General features: G+C 43.6%; 1 protein-coding gene across 1 annotated transcript in view; it reads right to left on the bottom strand.

Annotated features, from left to right (window-relative positions):
* The window catches only part of FGF14 (fibroblast growth factor 14), a 385,249-nt gene extending 376,271 nt beyond the window's left edge, over positions 1 to 8,978 (bottom strand). The window contains exon 1 of the mRNA XM_066176416.1: positions 8,771 to 8,978. Within this exon, the coding sequence (XP_066032513.1) occupies positions 8,771 to 8,978 (208 nt within the window). The remainder of the gene's footprint in view (positions 1 to 8,770) is intronic.
* Positions 8,979 to 24,178: the final 15,200 nt, after the last annotated feature.

Raw genomic sequence — 24,178 nt, forward strand, 5'->3', positions numbered from 1 at the left:
CCATCCTAAATACCTATTATTTCATTAATAAAATAAGCCTGTGCAGTTGTTCTGCCCATGGCCACTAGCTAATTATACAAAGTGGTGGAGAGGACTTAAAAATATGTCAAAGAAATACAATTAAGGACTAATTTTCCTCAAAGACCTTATCCAAAGTAAAAAGGTGAGATGATTGCACAAGGAGAAGGTGAAAATATGTAAAGAGATGTGAGAGGTTATAACAGAGATCACAGAGTTTGGGATGTATCAAGGTCATTTTCATAGAGATAATAAACATCTGAGTAAAGCTGGGAGACTAGAAAATATTGGTTATGAAACTCTGTGTAACCAGATTTTTTGAGGCAGAAAGTCTCCTTCACATGGGAACAAACACACACACACAAAAAAAGGATTTAAACCAGCAAATTACTAGGGAGAAGTCTCTCACGGGTGCAAAGCTTTACAAACTTTAATCTACTTGTTAATGCTACTTTAAAATATGGATTTTAGTGAGAGTCCAAGCCACAAAATTGCATCTGGGTTTTAGAAATCATAAAGATAGTTCACTTCTGAGATCTTGGGTTGATCTCCTAGTGGAATAATCTGCCTGCATCATATTTAGGTTCAGTTTCTCAGGAACTATTAACTGTCTGGGTTTGACTTGCAATTTCCAGTTCCAAGAATATCAGAACTGGAAAGTGGCTCTTTGTGTCATTAATACTACAAATTAATCCTCATTAAAATAATTCTGATAGGTTACTCTATGAGATACTACTGTGTTAATGATTTAAATGATGTTTTTAATATTTCCCTGATATATAGTTTTTCCACATTTTTCCTATATCTAATTTTTTTTTTCATGTATTTTCCCCTATGTTTTGCACCGGTGGTTCCTCTTCATCTTATTCAATGTCAATAAATGTACCTATACAGCAAAGAGTGGTATGTGTAGAAACTACTGAGCTATGGTAGTGCTCCATAGTACACTTCTTTAATGAGAAGCATGAACTGGGAACTGTTTAATCTGGACATTTTGTTTGACTGAAGCGGGACATGCTTAGAAGTACATTTACTGAAAGAGTAACAAGTCTGGCAAACTTCTTTAAATTAGCATTTTCATCTCAAACTTCATTAAAGGACAATGAAATTCCTGTATATTTCCTTTGCTAGCATTGGTGAGAAGCAAGAGATTTATATGCAAACAGAAGTCTGCTTTTATACTCAAGCTGTCTCTCCTGTTCAAACTATTCAACAATGGCAGGAAATTCTAGTTTTCAGTCACACTAGAGCTTAATTCTTTAAAAGCTTCTTCAAGGGAGTAATATTCCACTTCTTCCCTCAAGAGAAAGGACATTGTGAAAACATGCCCTTTTCAGGAGATACTTCCTTATCCCACAGGCCTAGAAAATCCATAGAAATTAACTTCTTTTAGCTGGACAAAAGCAGCACATGCAAAGGGTTGTATCAGCTGCTGCCTCATTTTTGTCCTCCTATACCCTCAGCAAAGGCAAGTTATAATGCACAGGAACCAAGATGATAGAAATGTCCAGGATTTCAGGAGAGTTCAAGGAAGCAGAAGGCACCGTGAAAGAAGTGCTTTTCACCTGGAAAGCTCTCCATATTCAGTAAACACAGAGGGCAGGAATAGCTGTGTTAGCCGTCGTTTTTCAACAGAAGGACCAAGGAGTACCCACAGAAAGTGCAAACCCCTCCACATCCTTTCTACACAGCACATGGTCATGTAGAGCTCACTGCCATGCAAAGTTTTTTGAAGTCCAAAATAGAAATTCTGTTTGATAACTGAAGTTGCGTAGCTCTTTCAGAAGCTACTACACACAATGACCTCAATACAAGCTCCAACTTCATAGTCCAGTGACAGCTGAAAACTGAGAGGACAGATTAGGGGAAGGATCAAACCCAAAGGTTTGCCCATGTCTTGTGTTTTTTCTTACACCACCTAATGCCCAGAGATGGAGACAGGACATCCTCAACAGCTAAGACACAAATCCTGCACATTCTGTACCCTCACTATGTTCCTATCTTTCCAGATGACAAAACCATACACAAAAAAACATGGATGACACAATGAATTTCAGTGAAAAGCTCCCTCAGCTCAGTAAAATACAGGCCTTTTGGGAATCTCCTTAGAACAACGTTTTCCATAGAGAATTACAGTTTATTTGTATCACTGTCCTCGAGCAAAAGCCAAAAAATTCCAATGGAATTAAAATGTTTAATCTCGGTTTGATTCCACTGTCTGATAGGTCCAGGTTCATTTTAGTGCCACCAAAAGATTAAGTCACGTAATTTCTGAGACAGTGCCTACCATATGCAAGCGCCAAACTTGTTCAGTGCAATTCCTCATGCTGTTTCCAGTTAAAAGTCAAATATGCATGTGTCAGAATGAAACAACAAAATACAGACATTAAAATTAGACTAACAATTTCTGCCAGCAACTGTGTGCTACCTATTGTCATTTGACCCACACAACCATTCAATACTAACTCAGAAACTATTAAAATGTTGATTGTGTTCACCACAGTATGGTACCTAAACTAGTCATTGAATTTTACTGCAGAAGGTGTTATTAATCTGGCTTCTGCATTGAATATTTCTACAGATATTATTATTCTGACTCCTCAATGAGTTTCACCAGTAACTGTTTACTTTCCTTGCTACTACTTAATGTGAATGCTTCTAACAGCATATGCTACAAATACACCAAGCCTGCATTCCATGTATCCATTAAATGCCTTTCACTTAATGATTTTTGAGGTTCTGGCCTCAAAAAGTTCTTCAGATTCAGTGTGCTCCTGTTTGGGATAACATCTTTGTTAATTATTAACATGCTATTTATCATTGCTGCAGACTATATTAAAAACATCATATCACTTACATTTTGCTTGCTGTGTGCTCAGTCCATCATGGTACCAAACACCATCAGTTCCCTTTGCAATTATTATTTTCAGTACTTCTTGGTGGATCTACTGTATGGATCCACTTCAAAAACACAATAAATATTTTATTGTAATAGCCAGTCTGAAGATGAATATACTCTTTTAAGCACTTGATTATATGGTCTCCAATAAAAAGATTTTTTCCCAGCTTAATTTGCTTTGACAATAGAAGCACACTGTGCAAGAAGGGGTCTCTTTCTGAACTAAACTTGGGTGCAGTCCTACAAAGTTTATTTCCAGGTAAACTGTTCTTCTGCTGTATACACATATACACTCTTTCTCTACAGTGGCAAGTAGCTCTTGGATACATTAATTGTACATCAAGGCTTGCACTACATCTCAGCAATGTCTTTTCACAACAGAGATTGTAAAGTTTTATGATCCTTCAATGTTTTGTTACTCAGTGAGTTGTTCAGTAAACTAGTAATTTATCTTTGAAAAGCTATCATTCACTGAAATGCGAAAAACAAACAAAAGGGCCAACAGCACACTTGTGCAGTGTTCAGACGTTGTCTGCAATTTCTAGCAAGCAGGAAGGGGAGGCATAGGTAATTAATGGTGTGTCCAAAATCACAGAAACCATCTAAACCAGAACTAGGCATAGAAACAAATCACTGCTCCCCAAGCAATAAGATCATCCTTGACTGAGTGAAACATGCTCCAGCAGGACTCACTGTTTAGAGGCACATTTGGCAAACATCTGTAAATATTCAGTTTAATTTGCACACAATCACTTCATTTATTCATCTGCAACCTAGACTCAGAGTATTTTATCCTAAATGTTGACAGTTCCTATGAAAACCTCAGTAGGGATCCCACCAGCTACAAAATGCACCCTCAGTCAGTGTAAGGGCCCAATTCCCATTTCTTTAGATTCATGAAGTCCTCTTGAAAAACTGGTTTCCAATTTCAAGCAACTGTCTCATCTCCAGATTATATTTTTACAGGCATTTACTGGACAGAAAATCTTTACAAAGGGGCAAATTCTGAATGTCTAAATCACTCCTTTTTTAGATTTGAAGTCAATAGGAACTTTAGCTTAAAATTAATATACTTAATATAATCCAAGAAGGTTAAATAGAATAACCATCAAGCTCAAACGAAAAATGCATACACATAAATATTTAAACCAATGGTATCTGTAAATATATTTTTTGTATTTTTCTTAAACCTAAGTCATCCTTTTTATATTTGAATTCATTTATAAATGGCCTGTCATTAGCAGACATTGAACTAGGTGCAAACATTTTATTACAGTAGGGAGATGCATGAGCAGGCATAAATTTCACCCCTTAATAAGTAGAGTATGCAATTTAATTTGATCAAGAATAATTAAATTTGTATAAATTCAGAAAATGTATTCCATAGAGGACAAAACTTCAATAGGTGAAATACATGTAAATAGGCAGTTTTACATTTGAGCAAGAGAAACAGACCATGCCTCAATTCCCATTGCAGGAATTATGGTATTTAAGCAGTCAGAGCTGCTTTTCAGACCTACACGAAAGAAACTTCAAGGACCTGATCCCAGAGCTCTTACTGTCTTTGTCTTTTAGTGGGAGGTTTGTTTTCTGTGAGTAAGGAAAGCATTGGGGAGGCCAAATTTTTTAAGAATTCAGATAAGGCACATATGGGCAGGACACAAACTTTCATTTCAAACAGATCCTCACATGGCTGTGCTTAGAAACTTTTTCAAAATTATTAGCAACCAGGAAATACCAGCCAAGCTATTTTATGGAGTAGGAAATTAACATGGGACTATGCAGAGATTCCAGTTCAGCTGCAGCCTGGATTTCAGGCGTATTGCTTTTTAAACAGGTTTTGCATTTGAAATTGATGTGAGATTGATACTAATTTCCTAAACTAAATCCTCCATCAGTAATATATTTATAGTAATGTCAATTGCCATCTACTCTCCTGTCAACATCCCTGACTGCGTTGATGCTTCTCCTTGGTAATGAATGGAGAGGAAACCTGATCCATCCTCTGTTGGGTTGCCACCAGGAGTGAAATGTGATAGCAATTCCCGCCATGGGGGCATTAAGTACTCCAGCCAACACACCTCCTGTGGGCACCCAAACAGTAGTCATTCGGGAAAAAAAAAAAATCTATTCACTTGCTGGAGTTGCTTCAAAAAGCAACCAGAGGTAATCTCCATCCCCACTTCTCCTCTGGCCCCAAATTCTCCCCATGACTTTGCCATTCCCTAGCTGAAAATACCGAGTTTGGAGGCTGGGGATGGCGGTGGGAAAGCCAGGAAGACAGTGTCTTATTTTAACAAGCCCTGGTTCAGGACTTGTGGTTTGGAGCAGTTTTTAACTTTTTGTGAGAAAAAGTCCCTTTGGTCCTGCACTTTTTAAAGTCTTCTCTGTGTGTATGACAAGCAAGAAGGGCAGTTAGATAGAAATAATTGCAAAAAGCAAGTGAGGCCCAGGAAACCTGACACATGGCAAACATTTTCACGAGAGACAGAACACTGCAGGCATGTGGGGCTTCATTGATTTTAGTACCATTAAACTCAGGAACACTCAAAAAAATTCAGTAGCTGAAAACACAGCCACACCTATTGATTCCCAAAGTTTCTTTTTCCTTATGAAGAAACGTAAAGAAGTTAATAATTGCAGCAATCAAACGCAGCTCCTCTATCGAGGATATCAAATTTGAAACCAAGGGTTTCAGCCAACCATAAAACCAAAGCCTCCTGATGCAACCCTGCCAGAGGGTTACACACAGCCCTTCGGACTCCCCATCCCTCCCTGCCGCACTTGTCCCCCGTCTCTGGAACTTCGAGTTACTGGTGCCGGCGGGGCAAGCCCCCGGGGATGGCAGGGGAGCCCGGGAGGGGGTCCGCACATGGAGGGGGGCTGCAGCCAGCGGTGAGGAGAAAACGCAAAACAGAGAATATTTGGAAAGGAGCCATCCAGTCCCGTTTCTGGAAATAGACCAGCTCTCAGAAGGGACCAAAAAAAGTGCAGCAGGCCGAAAATAGCTAAATAAACTGCAATTACAGCCAGCGTTAGCTGCCTAACCTGCTGGATTTTCCACACGGTTGGATCAGCGGCAGATGCTCGCTCATTTGATGCCTTTTGAGACTGAAAAGCCCAGCGGCTCCCGAAAAGTTTGGCGGGCAAAAGGGGCCGGGGGCGGTAGCGGCGCCCTGTGCCGCAGCGGGGATGGATGGGGGTCTGCGAGCTGCCGCAGAGGGGGAGCCCCACGGCCCGGGGGCACCAGGCGAGGATGGACATCGCGGCACCGGCTCCCTGGGCTCCCGCGGGCGACCCCGGCCTTGATGGAGATGATCTGCCGTCAGAGCAACAGCTCTTGTGACCGAGCTACCAGCTAATCCGGCCAAGCGGATTATTAGCCTCCTCAGACAGATAGCCGCAGTTCGGCGCTCCCGGAGCGGAGTGCCAGGACGGGGCGTGCGGCTCGGCTAGGCTCGGCGTCCTGGCTGCTCTGACGGGATCGAGCCGGAGCGGAGCAGAGCAGCGCAGACTGTGCGGGCGGGCAGCGAGACCGCGGACCTGGCCGGAGGGGGAGCACCCCCAGGGCCCCACTTCGCGCCCCCAGCCCGCTCCCCTCCCCCTGCCCACCTCGCTTGCTTAGACGTGCTCCCTCCACTCCCTCGGAAGAGGGGGTCAGCCCTCCTCGGGCCAGTCCAGCCCTTGGCAGGCAGGGTGGCGGCGGAGTGTAGTGCCGCTCCTGCCACCCAAATCCACTCGTCCCATGCAGAGGGAGTAGCTAAGTGCGGCAAAGTCCCCGGGGAGGTGGAAAGATGTGCTGCGGTGGCCGGGCAGTCCTAGGGACACAACTCGGCTCCAGGTGCCGAGGTATTGACAGCTTGCCCTCCGCAAGGAAAGGGCACGAATCCTTAGGGGTGGACCACGGTGTGTGTGCGGAGGGGTATTCGCCTGAACCCCCGGTATGGAAATTGAAAGAGGCCTAGAAACAACCAGCCTTCTTCCTCCCCCTGCCGCACCCCCTCCAAATCCCTTCCTCAGGGGCATCGCCTCTTGCCCAGAGCACCACGGCGCTGGAGCTGCTCCCCGGGGGCTGGGGAGCCACGGCGGCGGGCAGGGCAGGCAGGGCCACGCCGCCGTTCTGCTCTCTCCCCGCGGTCGCGGCCCCTGCGTGCGTGCCCCGGGCAGGCGGAGAGGGGCATCCCCAGGGGCTGAGAGGAGGTGGTCGGCAGCCCTGGCCCTGTCTGGCCCATCCCGCCCCGGGGGGCACACGGCTGGGAAGTGGCCCCCGACTGGCTGCAGTGCTAAGGGACGAGTGAAACGAAGGGCACTTTGAGGGAGGCTGAGCGCAGCCTCCGGCGGGGCATTTCAGCCTCTTTGGTATGCTAAGTGGCTGCTTTTCACTGCTGCGGCAGCGGCGGAGGGGAAAGGGGCGAGACGAGCTGGCAAACGGAAGCCGGGGGCGGGGAAGGGTAAATCCACCGAGGTGCCCACCTAGACTCCGCACCGGACCTGAGCTGAGCAAAGCGTCAGCCGGCACCCCGGCTGCCTTTAAGGAGAGGGGTGCGGGCTGCCAGGGCTGCTGCTTTTTGATGTTGGGGTGTCAGGCAACGAGAGCCTATGATCTACTACACTGCAGTGCCAGCGTCAGGAGCCTCCTGCTCGGGAGCTGCCACTGCAGGGCAGCCGGCACACACACACACACACCAGCGCGCACACACGGCATCCCTCCCCTCGCAGCCCGGGCTCCAGCGGCTCTCGCCTCCCCAGGCACCCAAGTGCTTGCAGACAACCTGCCGGCCGGGGTGAGCGGGCAAGGCGGCTGCGGGGACCAGAGGCCGGCGGGAAGGGCCGGTATTTCCTCAGAAAAGCTCCTGGTTCCCCCGCCCGCCGAGCATCGCTTCTCGCCCACCTTGCTCGCCAAGCCGCGGGCTTGGCCGCACGGACGCCCCGAGCAAGAGGGATGCAACAGCAGCAGCGTGACCCTCAGGGACCAGGCGGCCCAGAGCACCTGCATTTGCATTTCTTATGTAATGTACTGCAAGTTTCCCCCTCGGAGCCGGGCTGAACCGAAGCGCATGATCCCGGCTGCCAGGCAGACATAGAGAGGGACGCAGAGACACCGGTGTGTGGCACAGAGGGGTCATCCCGGCAGCGAGAGGCGGAGGAGCGGCACAGCCAACCCGGCGGTGTTGCTGCTGCCACTCGGCAGAGCTGGCTGAGTTTGCCGTCTGGGCACAAGCCCCAAGAAAGTGTCCGTCCCCTTTCCTCACCACCCACCACCCCCCCGGCCTAGAGTGCCGGGGGTGAGTGATAACGGGGAGCCCCCGGGCCGGGGGAGGGGGGTGTCTGGCTTCACTTTAGAAAGCCGAGCGAGGCGGTGGGTGGGTGTGTGTGCGTGTGATGTGACATACTGCAAGCTATTCAGAAAGTGCTGTGCAGGACCCGAGCCCCGGCACACTCACCCACCGCAGGCAGGGCCGGCTAACACCAGCACAGGAGACCCAGTCTCCTCTTCCCAAAACTGACTGGGGGGGCTTGCATCGGAGTCGGGAGTGGGGGGCTCCACAGCTTTCCCCTCAAGAATGGTAGTGATATAAAAGTTTCCTCCTTGGAAATAGCACATAGGAACTAGGAGATGCCGGCTGGGCGAGGGTCGCCTTTGATGTTATTTTTTTACCCCTTTTCGGTGGTGACAGGGGCTGAAGCTAATACAAACCGCTCCTTGCTTATTCATACACGTATGCACATGCATGTCCGTGCTGGCCTCGATATATCCCCCCTTCTCCCCTCAACAGGATTGCAGATCTACCTCGGCGAGCAACAGACAGGGTAGCATTAAAGAAAAACAACGCATTGCAATGGATTGCTTACCAGTTGGGTTCTTGTTTTTCTTAAGACTCTTGCCACAAAGACACTGCAGCATATGCGATCCTTTGCTGAAAATGTTCCAAAGAAACCACATTGATTTGGGCGAAAAGCAATCCAGCAGCTTATACACCCTGAGAAAGAAGAGATCCTTGTGGTTGCATAATAATAAATTGAGATCAGTTCTCCTGAAGAGGGGCACCAGTTTTATCATAGAAAAAACGATTATATTCCGATCTTCTCCCAGTTTTTTTTCCTCACGTGGTATATTTCTTTGAGACTTTTCAACGGATGCTTTTTTTTCAGCCAGGCTGAACGGTTGTTCCCCCTAGACCAACACTGGATTATAACCAAGAGCGTGGAGAGCAAATATAAGAAATCCCTTTTTTCAGCGTGAAGCCAAACGAAAAGTAAGGTAGTGAAATCCCAGCCGAGGCCAAAACCTCATCGGAGACACCAGCAGAACGCGGAAGAAAGATCCCCAGAGAGAAAACCATAGCCTGGTACTTGACTGCTAGGAGGATGGGTGGATCTGCAGAACAAAAGCCACGGCAGGATCCATCCTACTGAACGACTGCCATTGTGCAGCCCCGCGGCGGGAGAGCGCACCGCCAGCACCCGGCGAAGCCCGGCTGAGGCGCAGAGACCGCTGCCGGCCGCGGGCGCGGACCCCGCCCGCAGCCCCCGCCGATGCCCCGCAGCCCCCGCCGCCGCCCCGCGACGCCGCCCGCCCTCGCCCGCGCGGGCCGCTCGCCTCCGGCCCCGGCTGCCGCTGCGCCCGCTCCGCCGCGCAGGAGGCAGCACCCCCGCCCCGCGCCGCCCGCCGCAGCCTCGGCGCCCAGTCGCCGGCGGGCGCCGGGGGAGGAGGAGCCGCCGAGCCCCGCCGGCCCCGATCGCCGTCACGTAGCCACGTGCGGCCCGGCCCGGCCCGGCACCGCCCGCGGGCAGGACGGGCGGGATGCCCCGGGGCCGGCCGCCGAGCGCGCAGCCCTGTCCCCATCACCCGAAGTGCCCCGGCCCCTGAAATCTGTCCCTCCCCCGAGTGTGGTTCGTGCCCGTCTCGGCCATGCCATGGTCTTAACGGTCACGGATGACCAACGCAGTCGCGAACAGAATAAATCAGCCCGAGAGGGGTTTTTCTTTCTGCGACCTGCTGGCATCAAACCTAGAAAGTGTCCTGGTGACATCTGGGGGTTGCCCCAGCAGAGGCAAGCGCCGTATGTCTCATGGTGTGATGATACCATGAAACGGTGGAGTCCTGGGCCAGGACTGGGGTTCCCAAGTACAACAAATCCCCAGAGAGGCAGAGGAGCTAACATAGCTCCACAAAGCACCTGCTGCACAGCCGGGTTGACAACACGGCCATGGACAGACGGACCGGCTCCTGAGCAGCACCAGTCAGTGCTCTCCATAGGCCCGCCCAGGGAGCGCTGCCCTGGCCTCTGCCAGAGGGCTGCACCAGCCGAGCCCGGAGCGGTTGCACCCACGCGTGGTAGTAGTGACACTGGAAGAGCTGTAAGTTGATGCCCATGTTCTCCCTCTCCCCTGTAGAAGCTCTGGGGACTGTTTGGATGCTGGAAGATGTTGGGAGATCTGATAGAGAGCATGAACGAATGAGGGAAAATACTACGACGTAGTAATAAAAAAAGGAGCTGCTGAGAAGAGGATGGAAGGAGAAAGCAGGTGGGAGAACACAGGACAGTGAACATCACCCTCTCCATCACCCTCTCCTTGTCCCTTTCGCTCTCTCCATCTCCGCCTCCACCCTCTCTCTTTCTTCTCTCCTTCACTGCCAAAGTAACCTATATCTTCATGATCATCTTTACCTCTTTGAAGAAAGGTTTGCTCTTTGACCATTCACTTTTTCCAATATCAGAGTACAAACTGGAAGTACCAGGACACTGTTTTCATGTATGGAATCTCTAATAATATTCACATTCCTTTAGACATGGTCAGATGTTGGTGTTTTCTCCTGAACCCATGGAAGCTGTCATTGTTCAAGGAAGTGTAAGACTAAAATATGAAAAATGCAGAGGTTTGTGTGTGTGCTTTCTCTGCCTTGCTGGGATCTGTTGCTTATCGACACTGAGAAATGCTTATAGTAAACATTTGGTCAGCACACCAAAAAAAAAGCCACCAGGAAACAGAAATTTTCAATAGTTTTAATTTCATTAAGATTCTGGATTTATACATATAGATGAGCAGCTTGATTACTAGATCCTCATCTACATTATATTTAAGTATCAGTACCCTGTTTTACAAAGGTGAAGAATTGCACACAGGAATGAAGTGCTATATTGTGAGAAGTAGTACACAGAGTTTGCAGAACTTTGGAGAGTTCCTACCTCTGAGCACCCAAGTTTGTACAAAAAAAAAGGAAGCAAAGCTTGATAGATTAAATGTAAGAAAAGTTAGACTGAGGCAAAGGTACAGAGGTGATACTGCTTGTTGCAAAGAAGTGCCTTGGTCTCTTGTTCCATCGCCTTGTCTGTGTTGCCTGTTGAGCTGATGCACTGTCCTGCCTGGCGTGTGGATGTTCCACAGGCTGCCGGGAAGACAAGCTGGCTCGGCCACCTTGCAGCCAGCTGGCTGGGAGTTCACAACAGCCCTGGTACTATTCATGGTAGCTCGTAAGTCACAACTCTCCACAAAACATAAAACTGATCTAGAGTATTCCCAAGATATCTGTGGTCTGTGTCTATCTTTTCTTGACCACGGGAGCCAACAATATGTAGCTGGGCACAGTCTGTGATCTGTGGAAAACAAAAAGTCATTTAGCAGCTTCCCACCCAAGTAATTGGTATATGCATCCCTCTGGCTAGCATGTAACTGCCGACTTTCTAAATGAGAATAAAACTTCTCTGCAGCATCTCATTGTTATTCAGTTGTCAGGAATTGTGGCTATGGAACCCAAGGGGGCTGGTTCCGATGGTAGGAACGTGATTTAGGGTTTATCAGAATTATAACAGAAGCAGAAATTCCGTATCTCAATTGAGACCACAAATAAATACCTTGCCTGTCTGATAACTTAATGGCTTTAAAAAGGCCCCCAAAACATGGCAGGCCTGAAAAGAAATACCTGAGCAAGAGCAAGAATTTATTCAGGATTCCTCTTCATGCAAAGTCAAAGTCATGGCAAGATTAGGCTTTTGAAAGAAGAGTTGACCTAATGTGAAAAAAACAAAAACAAAACCACAAAAAACCACAAAAGGACACCCACAAACCAAAAGAACTCAGACTTCTAGAGCCATCCTAGATGAGATGTACTAGGATATTTTACAAATTCAGGCATGGAAGATCTGATTCTGGATCTATGGGAGACCAAGGCCCGTATAGAGCTGCAGGTGGAGACCACACAGTGCATCCTAGAGAATCTCAAAAGGACAGTGGTTGCTCCCTATGGATAAGCTATTTTATGGAGCTTCTGAATTCTTATTGATTGCATGGGGGCATAGATACTCAGTTTATACACAGACACACACACAGTTCAGTTTAGGCATCTTGCCTACAAGTTGTATCCCAAACAAAATGTTTTTACCTGTAGACTCTGGCTATCCATGGAGACTGCTGGTTCTGAAAACCTTCACCTCTTCCTCTTTTATGCCAGGGGCAGTGTCTGGAGGAGAAAGGGAGGATGAAACCATCATATTTCATAGTAGAGTTTATTGACTATTCCACAGAGAGAACATCAGAAAGGAGTTCCCAAGTATCAAGGGTAAGAGAGATAAAGGTACTGAGCCTTTTTGGAAATGTCATCTGGTTCCTAGTGGGAAAGGGAAGAAGGAGGGATTGTCAATCTCCCTTGATTCAGCATATAGGTGCACTTGCCCCGAGTGAATGAAGAGTATGAGTTTGAACAAATTTGAACATGCTGATCCACCAGTTCCAGCCCAGTACCAATTTCTGCAGGACTAGAAGGGTAACGTCTTATCTGAGAAAGGAAGAGAGAAAATGGGGAATAGACCATATTCTTACAAGCAGATGTTGGCCGCATCCATTGTTCCATATAGACAAAAAGAAGCTACCAAATATCCGGATTTTCACGTTGTTCCACAGTGGTGAAAGAGCTGCAAGGAGTTCTTGTGGCAGCTCAGGTGAACAGTGCCCTAAACTGGTGATGCACTGGTGCCCTGTAGAGGTGATGCCTGGTTGAGTAGCCTGTATAAAGCTGAACATACACAGAGGGCCTGGGATTATTTCAGTTTACTAAAGCAAGTGGATATTTTCATGAGCATGAGTGCTGTCCTCAATTGCCTGGCTCTGTCCTACCAAGCTGGTATCTCATGACAGCATTGCTTGTGTGGGAAAGAATGAGCTAAGTGCATAGGAGAAAAAGCCTGAAGCTGCCTGCTCAGTGGAGGCCTAAGGTCCCAATGTTCAGCAGGAGCAATTGTGGAAGGAATCCTACTGTTTCCATAGAGAATAATAGGATTTTATGAAACATGAACCTGGTGGTGGATGGGATATGAGTGTGATGTGGATCTAGTGATACATGAAGTGGTTAGAAATCCAGATCAGAAGCCCTGGCCTGGTACCCTGTTTTGGACGGGAAGCTCCATGAGAGGCTTTACAAGGAAGTGCCAAGTTTTCTTTACTGAACAATTTGTTGATTTTTATGTAGCAATGTGGAAAAGGAGCTTTATTCAAGGGTCAGGACTCTGGCATGCTGGGTCTGGTAAAACATAAAGAGTGTGCCTGGACTTAATCTATTTTTGCAGGGGAGAATAAAAGACTTAAATTGGAAGAAGCGGCTGGATTGAGACAGCTCAGATATTGTCCCACATTAGACAAAATGTGATCCATTCATTAGTCTGTAAAACACGTGAGCAACGTTCAAAGGAACAGAAATGCTCCTGCGTGCCTTAACTACATGAACATATTCCCTAGCAAATGTAAGATCCAGTGGCCATAATCATGTATCAGTCCACTTGGGTGTGTACCCCCCCTGCTTCCCCCAAAGGAGAGGCTAAATGCAGGAGACCTGGCAGAGTGCAGGGTCAGCAAATGGGGTAGCGTATGCTGCCATGTAGATTTGAATGCAGGATTTGTCTTCAGGAAGCCCATTAAAATTCCTCCCCTCAGACATGGAGCGGACTTGCTCAAGCAGGTTGCCATAGCCATACTGGCATCTGCCTGACCTGTGGCACCCATATGGCAGTGAAAGCCCTTAGGGCACTGGGCAGGGGCTAGGAAGTGGTGAGGGATTTGCTGATGGAGCTTTTCAGCCCGCAGACGTGTTTTGGCTGTGCTGGCTGTGCTGCTGGGGGCTGCCCTGGTACCAACTCCTGATGGCTTTAGCACAGAGCCTCCTCAACACACCAAAACTTTGAGAGCAGAGCCCTGGCTACTCTGTTATATACAAGCAGTTGTAAAGCCCTCTGGTTATGGCATGAGGCTGGGAAGCATCCCTGTTTAAATTGCAAGGCTAACTCTTCAGTTTTTTGCTCTGTGGAAACACAAATCTGTCATTGCAGAGACCATATACTGTAGAAAATCTGAGATCTTTGTGATCATTCAAACAAAATACAGCTATGGGTAATAGAGCAGAAGGAATTAATTTTTAAACAAACCTGGTCGAGGCACTGCTTTCAAAGGCAGATTTGCCCTCTTTTCCTTCAATAACAGGAATTTCATAAAATGCAGCAGCATGTAGTACAGGTCAGAGGATAGTAATTTGAGAAATATAAAAACATTGAGGAAGCAGGTACAGTTAAGATAAATAAACTGCAAGAAATGTCTCGTGGACTTAAGGACAATGGCATTGAAGAAGCAGTTAACTGTGAAACTAAGCAAATATTGCAGGTTTTAGGACAGAGGAAAGACTTAAAATAGCTTAGTCTAAGTTGTTTAGGTGATACAATGGTCTGGTATCTGTAGCTGCTTGATTTAATTTCAGATATGTGTAATTGCTATAAGGACTGACTGGTGAAACTTTTATAGTTCCTAAAGGGCAAAGCATTTGTGCTACAGCTCTGTGGCCAAATTAAAAATGGTGTCAGTGAAGGACAGCAAAAGGCTTTAAGTGGCTAAGTGGAAGAAAATAAATCTGCTTCCGCAGAGATTTTATGTTGCAGTTTATAGTATTTGAAAAACGTGAGGAAATCAAACTGTTTGGGAAAGGAGAAGATACTACAGTGATTTTTTTCACTGACCTGAGCAGTAGAAGCAAAAAGTCTCTGAAAGATACTTAGAACAGACAAACAGCAAACATTGATGAAAACATAGGGTTAGCATGATACCTTGACCTTCATGATCCAACAAGTATAAAGTACATATCAATCTGAATGAGAGTGCTATTGATACAGGAAGCAGGGACTCGGTTCCTGCAGAGATAGAGAGAAGTACAGTGGTGACAAGCTTGAACACATTTGCAAATTGTTTGTCTTTGCCTTGGCACATTTAGTAGGGCACCCTAAGGCAGCAGCTGCGCCAATTAAAGCAGTGGGCATGAAAGGTGGTGTGGTGGGCTGCCAGGCTATTTAAACAAATCATGGTGAAGTGTGAAGACAATGCAGCACTCTTTCTATGGGAATTGGGTCACCAGAGAACAGAGCAAATCTGTTTGCCATCAAAGCAGACTAGGGGGATTTGCAAACATCTACCTGCTGGACACAGAGGACTTTTTTCCTGAAGTGTTTTAATCTGCAGTGTTTTCTTATCAACACATGTTCTCCAAAACAATAATCATCATCCACAAGAAGAAATCAGAGTCCCCTAAAGGAATAGAATCCAAACCATTCAAAAGCTTAATCAAAAGTACATGTGTCTTTCTTTAGAACAAATTATTTTCCAGGCTTGACTTGATTATGTAGTGCATCAAACTCAGCCAGCAATATCAAACTCATAAGATAAACAGTAGCTTTCAAATAGATAAGTAAGAAATAGCTGGAGATAGAAGTCAACTCACCTATATAGTTGCCTGACATAGAAAATGATCTCACTGAAAAATTAGAGACTTTGCTGTGAGAGACAAGGGAAATCCTACCTGAGTATCTTTATCTTCTACTGGTTATACAGAGAATGGAATCAAGCCCACCTGCAAAATTAACCAGTGGCCAAAGTTGTAGAGCTGGAAGCAAGGGGCTCTCTTCAGCATAAAGAGAATGATAATCTAATCCCTATGACCTGTCATTGCTATTTTCTGTAACAACAGTCCAGTACAGCAAAGCACACATGAGCCAGGCATTGACTGGAGCTTTTTCTTTCTTCTGTGTTATGTATATGTCTGATGTAATGACACAAAAATCTGTGAATTGCCCACATAAGTAAGACCAAAAAAAACCACAAAGCAGATAAATGAATTAAAGAGCTTAGTAAGCAGAGACAGTGTCAAGAGTTGTCATTTGGATTTTTTTCAGTGCAAACTCTCTACATACCAGATTTTATTATCACAAATCATTTCCAGAGCTGAAGCAATCAAGAGGAATAAAGATACTTATTCCCCTTTTTTTTTTTTCCCTTGACCATAAAAGGATCCAAGGCGTACCCAAGACAGAACTAATTCAGATTTAGTTTGAGTACCTTGACAGGCAATTTTGCTGTGCCACTGAGACACAACTGAGATTTGGAAATCTGTCCCCACAGCTGACCCACTTTTGCATTTTCTTCCTGCTTAAATAAAAAAACTCTTTTCTTGGTAAAGACTACAACAGAAAAACTATCTATTCTTTGGCTCTTAAGCTGTGCTTTCTACTGTGTAATTTTTCTATATGCTCTAGTTTTGAGAGCATGTTAACATATGATCATTGTTGGGGACAGCTGTAATAGGACATTTTTTTTAACGTCTAAGGAATACAATTATTCTACAATGGTTGTATAAAGAGACTATTCAAGGCTGAAATAAAACTTTTATGCCTGATGGTAGTGATTGTGAGTAGATTTCAGTTCCCAGTTTAAAATATCTAAATGCAAGAGGTCTACATGTATTTGCACATAATCTATATACGTCTATATGTGAGATAGCTGTCTCTGTTCCCAAGAGAGTCAATGAGATTTCCTTAGCACAGTGAACGGAGTGTCAAGAATTTAGAGTAGACTGTAGTCTAGTGTTTTCCTGCTCCTCTCAAAACAGACACTAGGTCTGCTTTGCACTGCATCAGGTGAAAACCACTATTGATTTCACTGACCCTTCTGCCTAGCTTTCCATCATAGAGATTATGTTTAAAAGCCTTAATCTGCAAGTTGAGTCCAGTCCTTCATTACATATAGGTGATGTGCCAATGAACAGAGAATGAAAACAAGTTGGTCTAATTTCAAAAATTATCATACTGGCAATCAAATGAATAAAAAAATAGGCAGACAGACATCAACTCCTGAAAAATGCCCTCTGTGTGGACATGCTGATTTCTGCATGTGCAAGTTAAGCCACATCAGTTTCACTTTCTACTATAATCACCTCCTACATAAACAGCTTGATCTTCTGAGGTCTTCTTGATCTTTCTGGAGCCAAGAAAAACTGCAACAGTACATCAAATCTGAAAATTGGGACATTTATTTAGATTGCTTTGTGGCAAAGTTGATGTAAATATCCAGCTTGAAAATGTTAGCACAGCTTCTTCAGTGAGAAAAGAAAGCAGGTCCTACGATTATTATTCCATGTTCTTCAAGTCAACATTTTCCAGTTAGCATTTTTGCTTTTTACTAGTTGAATTTTTTTTTTTCTCCTACAGATTTTGGCATTACAGTCTTCTGACTGATTTCAGGGGTGGTCCCTCTTTGACGCTTGTCCTTTCCACATATTTTCTCAATACTGTTGCTGTTGAAGGCAGAGATTTGCACCATGCAGAAGTCAAGCCCCCCTTTGCTTTTCTCCTTGTGCTATCACATACAGAGAGAGTTGTAAATGATTGAGTAAGACCAGACCTCAGATTCATCATTATGTTACATTTATTCTGCTTAGGTATAAGTGGCTATAGAAGAGGTGTAAATAGGTGACCACAGAGCATTGGAAAGCAAGGTTTTTTCCAAAGGCATTTTCTACCCTGATTTACAGTCAGCCGTTCTCACTTGTCTCTCTAGTGTATGAAAGGTTTTAATCTGGAAGGAATTCACACGTTAACGTTTTCTATTCTGCAAGAATAAAGTAGCAAGGCATATCTATAAATTAGAATAATGTCTTAAGTCCTTTTTTTTTTTTGGCGAATATATATTTTATGGAAAAAGAGAAGGGTCTAGAATGGATTTAATTTTGTTATTCAAAAAAAAAAAAAAAAAAGAAACAAAAAACCTCCAGTAAAAATGATGAGAGCAAAATAAACCAAATCTTACCTTAGAATGGAAGATGCCAAATAAAACACACATAACTTCTTTCTTCATATCTTTCTCTTTGTATTTAGTAGATGTTTGTGCTGAAAAAGCTGTTGATCTAGAACATCTTTCTAAACAACTTTTTAATTTTTTTTTCCCAAAGGAAAAATATTTACTTAGAGTTGTTCACACCTTTTTCATATTCTTTTCCCAACCAAATTATTAGTTTCAGGTCTGATCTGGGCAACTCATCAGCTTTTCAGCTAGATTAACTTTTTTTCTTTTTTTTTTTTTTTTGAGTAGCCGCTTGTACTGCACAGAGTTTGCACAGAAATCACCAAAAATTTTTCGCTTAAAAGCTTTACTTTGTACTTGATGCATGGGCCTTAGAGGCAACAGTCTACTCTTTAATAAATTAGAGCACATGGTGATGTACTTTTGTACTGCAAATGAATGAGAGCATGTTGTAAATAATAAATTACAAGAGACTGACAATGTATCTACTTCACCTCTTAGATCTTGCATTTATGTTACACTAAATGATTATGCTGTGGCATAGAACATACCAGCATGTGTTCAGGTGTCACAGAACCATAGAAAAACGTACCTCAAAATGAGGTATGATAAAATGTGAGCATTGTTGGAAAAAAAATGCCCAAGTTTGTTTCCCATATGCATCCTTAATAATTTGGAATCATTGTTGAATCACTAGAGTTGTTATCTCTGATTAGGGATACAAGTTAAAAGCAGAAGATTGCTTCGAATAATGGTCTTACCATCCTCTGTAGAGACATCTGAGCCATTCTGCTACCATTTTTTAAAGGAAAAAAATGTACTGCTCAGGGGCAGCGGTTCATTGACTTTCATCTAAAAGATAAAGCAACAAAGCATTAAAAACAACTAAAGCCATTTGCTTAACCCCATTTACACGTCTGAAATCACATCTAGACCAGCAAAATCAAGAAACACAGAAATCAGCTTAACCAATATTAATGTATGTTCGGATGTTGCAGCAGGTGCAAAACTTCTGCTATTAGTTCTTCAGTTAAGGCTCATTTTCACATTGCATGGTGGCAAGATAAGGCTAGTAGAAGTCATTTAAGAGTGAATAGATTACTGATTATATTTATTAATCCCACCTCCAACATGTATTAGGTTTCAATAGAGTTCTAGAAAGAATCCAATTTAAGTGACAGATGGCAAGGATGAAAATATTGCTGTGGAAAACCAGGCAAAGCAGAAAATAGTTGTGCTCTTTAATAAATAACCAAGAGTCCCATATTTTTTTATTCATATATATTCCTTGTGTGTTCTGAATCCCATCTCATGACTGTCTGAATTGGAGCAGCAAAGAACATTTTCTAAACTTTCCAGGGTGAGAAGTCAGCAGGAGTGGAGGCTGAGGAAGCATCTTCTGAGAATAAGACTGTAGGAAGTAACAGACTTGTCTAGATATCTAGACATCTAGATCTAACTATCCCTGGAATGTATTGGAATGACACAGAGGAAAGTAAATAGTCAGCACGGGTTGATTCAATAGTTTCCTGCTCTGGTTTATACTCACCTTTGTTCACACCATTCACAAACTCTTGTGGAGTCACAGAACAATGCAGAGAGCAATATATATATATGGGAAAATTTGAGTTTGCTTCATTTGCAAGTATCTTCATAAACCCTATATTAAAAAGAAATGAAATTGCATTGGGACTGATGAGACACCAAGTAGAAAAAAAACGGGCGGAGCCCTGCTGCTATGTGCCCAGAGCTTGTATAGGCATATTGCCATTTGAAAATGGAAGGAGTTTGGTTTATGAATGAGGGCCCCATTTCTTCCTTCTTAAAACATGCTTTGTAAGGAAGTAAGACCAAGAAGTATGGCTTGATAAAAAGAATGTTTAGGTCATCCTTGATCTAAGCATAGAAAGAACCCATAATATTTTTTTGGATTTCATTTGAAAGAGACAGGAAGTTAAAATATGTTAGACAACTGAAAACATGTTAGACTTGAAAAATCTTTAACTAAAATAACTACTAGACTTATAATTTTTCCTTTTTTTTTTTTTCCCTACTATTTAGGCAGCAAATCTAAGTCTCATTGTGTTTTAGAGGTTATTTCCAAGTTAGTTACCACAAGGTATCATAAAATTGTAAGACTTAGTTGCTTTTCTGTGGTGAGCCTATTTATCAGGTATCAACTGACACACAGGGCTAAAATATGGAGAGAAGATGAAAAACAGAACAAAACTTTCAGTTCCTCCCTCTAGCCACACTCAATTTTAAATGCACTGCTTTTTGTCGTTGTCCATCAACAGGAGTAAAAGATAACGTTCCACACAGCATTAAAAAAGGACACCATCAGCCTAGCTTTAATAAATTAAATCAAAATCTAATAAAGCTACTTTCTCAAAAGGGCACCTGCCTCTGAGATCATTTCCTCTGTATTCTTTCTTATTATTTAAACTAATTTTATCTAATTTAATTTTTTTATTACTTCTCCATTGTCTGCTGCTGTGAGACAATTTCTTCCCTGTACACAGATGCAAGCAGCTTGCAAAGATTTGTCTCAGGATGCCTGAAAGTAGGACCAAAATTTCAGGGCCCCTTTATGCACTCACCTCTTCATTCTTTCTTCTCTTCGTCAACTTCAAGCTGAACGACTGAATGAGACAATATTGGAAAAACACATGACCAAAAATGCACTTGGACATACAGTATTCCCATCTCAACTCTCATCTCACAACCCTGCACTCAATAGCTCAACCTCAGGCATGGTTTTTCTCAGTGTGATAATTATTTGGATCCCATACAAAGATCTGCTTCAATTACCTTGTTCTTTACAAAATCTAAGTTAATTTTTAGAGGTGTTTGTTTTTTTAATCAGAGCTATCCCAAGAATGCATTAAACATCTTATTCCCAGACCTACATCATTCAGAACCTATCACACCAGATCAAGTATTTAATTGTCCATGGCAGCTTGGCAGTTATTCTGTGTGTTCCCCTTATGTGCTTATGTAGGTGGAAAAGGAAAGCCCCTCTTCACATCCACTGGAATAGTGATGTCTCCAGTGTGATACTGTCTGGTCCTGCTTCTTTCTCAGGACCTCACAAAGCCTGACTACGCACTTCTGAGACAGGGAGCAGCTTCTGAGATAAACATTCCTTACCCTAGCATCTGCAGGGATTCACATGAGAGAAATAGTACTACTCACCAACTGCTACATGGACCTACACAATTTCTGAACACTCAGAAAACATTTACAGATTAACTAGTGTTAGTGAATAATATTTTCCTACTATCATCTTGAAGCTCAGATGCTTTAAATTTAAGTCACCGTATTTAGAAGGTATAGGTTTTCATCCTAGAGGAAACATGACTATTGAATTCTCATTTCTCTTTTGTTAAACAAGGGTGTGACTCTGACCAAATTGACACTTACTTATATTCAAAGAAACAAATTGGAAATAATCTCTCTCCAACTGAACAGTTCTGGTAGCACAGGCTGCATTTGCTGAAAGTGGTGTTTCAAAGAACATAGGCAGGCTCTGCAGAAAGTTGGACAGTGCAACTTGTAGCAGCAGTGCTTGTCTCCAGATCTAAACCTCATCAAAAAAGCTAAGGACCATTTTGGCACAATTTCCTAGTATTATTACCTGTTCCATGTAAAGGGTTTCCTGTCATAGCCATAAAAAGTAAAGGCTTTGGAAAATGGCCCTGCAGTGGTACAAACAATGATTCAGATAGCCACATTTCCTAATTCCCACCACTGCAGTGTTTCTCTGTTCCTTGCTGCTTGATGGTGGCCAGCTAGCCCAAGCAGGTTACCCCACTAACCCTCACCTCTCTCCTGAGAGAGCTGATGTCATTTGCATGTACAGGTGCAATTAAGCCACTGAGCAGGTCAGTCTCAGTAACTCACAGTGCTGACCCTCACACAACACTCAACTTCCACCTACCCTCCTGGGAAAGAGGTCAGATTTCATGGGCTTTGCTTATGCTCATACCTCATCTTCGTTGTTTCTGTTGCCTTCCCCTCTGGTCTGGAGTCTTGGGTTTTGCAGCCATTTCTCTTTTCTGCCTGACTTTCTGTCCAGTTTTCATTTCTAAAGAAGGGAACCTAGTTTTGTAACTGACCCGTTCCTCAATTTGTATCCTGGAAAATGGGCACACCTTTTCTTTGTACAGTGCCTCCTGACTTGAAAGTGTGAACTTAATCTGCTTCCATCATAGGGACACCAGGAGTGCCATCAGTCACAGATCTGTTCTCAATGCTGATTTGGTTACTGTTGTGGTTTAACGACCAAAACCAAGACAGTTCACAGAATCACAGAATCACTGAATAAGCTGACTTAGAAGGCACCCACAAGGATCATCAAGTTCAACTCCTGTCCCTGCACAGCACAATCCCCAAGAGTCACACACCATGTGCCCAAGGGCATTGTCCAAAGGCATCTGGAACTCTGTCAGGCTGGTGCTGTGATTACTTCTCTGGGGAGCTGTTCCACTGCCAAACCACCATCTGGATGAAGAACCTTTTTCTAATAGCCAACCTAAACTTTCCCTGAAACAAGTTCAGGCCATTTTCTCAGGTCCTGTCACTGATCACCACAGAGAAGAGGTCAGTACCTTCCCCTCCTCTTCCGCTCTTGATGAAGTTGTAAAGTGCAATGAGATCTCACAGAACAATCTTCTCCATAAATTTACCAGGCACTGAAGTGAGGCTGACAGGCATGTAATTTCCAGAGTTCTCCTTCTTGCCCTTGTTGAAAATCAGGACAACATTTACCAGCTTCCAGTCAGCTGAGACATCTCCAGATTCCCAAGACAGCTCAAAACCATTGAGAGAGGTTTTCTGATGACATCAGCTACTCTTTGAGGATTCTTGGATGTATCCCATCAGGCCCCATCAATTTGTAGGGATCTTGCTGGAGCAGCAGATCCCTCACAAGTTCAGGATCACCTGGAGGTTGATCAGTCCCGCAGTCATGGTCCTCCAGCTCAGGGTTGGAGACGCCCTTGGTCCATCATCTGTGTTGAAGGCAAAGGCAAACAACGTGTTAAACACCTTCTCCATGTCACTGCTTGTGAGGCAACCATCCTCATCCTGTAATGGGCCTTACATAAAGGCATCAGATCAAAAGGGAGTGCTTCTAAGCTCTCTGATAGTGTCAGCAACGCAGGCCAGGTGTGACCACAAAGGAACAAGGCTCTTTTACTGGTTTTAAGCTACTGGCAGCTTAGAAGACAATTCAGTGGCATCCAGGAACATCTAAACAAGGCAATGAAACTGAAACAAAATTTGTTGCTGATGGAGGTTGTTTCCCAAGCTGTCTTTATAAACCTAAGAAACACAGCATAGCTAGCAAGCACACTTTGGTTATAAAGCAACACATGTGGAATAAAACCATTAAAGAACAATAAAAATTAGAATCCCATGAAGCCAGTGTACATGATGATCAGTTATCAGAACATGGTTCTATTTTAACATATGGCCTGTAAAAAATGTTACTCAGTATATTTTAAAACCTAAAAGAATGACCTTTTTAATTGCTGATGAAATTGGCTTTCTCCCCAGGCAGTCCAGTTTTGATGCAGCTACAAAGGAATTAACTGTTTTGTGACAGAAAATAAAAAATGCATAACTTATATTTCCAGGAAATACCACAGATGGGAAAAGAAACTTAGAAATATGGTGTGTCTTTTAATTATAATTTTTTTTAATATTCATAGGGAGAAAAAGTAGAAATTAAAGTTACCACAAGCCACCATTATAAGCATTAATTCAACTGATTAAAAATTATATTAATAATTTAACCAGTTTTAATAATAGAATAACAGATTAAGTTTGATGAGCTAATAATACAAAGATTTATCTACAGACAGAAACACATTATGCACAGGGTACATCATTTCTCATATTCATAGAAGATCCTTTTCTCTTATAATGAAAATATTGTAAGATTTCATCTACTGAAGCATCATAGGATACCACAGTGTGACTGATGTAAACCTATCAGGGGAGCTATGCCAGACATGTTGATTCTTATCTTATTTTAACCCTGTTACTTTTCAAATAGTCATTTGTGCAGCATGACATGGGGTTCAATGGTACTTTTTTAAAACCTTTTTTCTTTTATCAAATGCCATAAAAGCATTTTCTTGTGAAGAA

The sequence above is a fragment of the Chamaea fasciata genome, unplaced genomic scaffold (genome assembly GCF_029207755.1).
Source record: "Chamaea fasciata isolate MVZ Bird 193981 ecotype frontalis unplaced genomic scaffold, bChaFas1.0.hap1 SCAF_2, whole genome shotgun sequence".
In the NCBI taxonomy this organism is placed as follows: domain Eukaryota; kingdom Metazoa; phylum Chordata; class Aves; order Passeriformes; family Sylviidae; genus Chamaea; species Chamaea fasciata.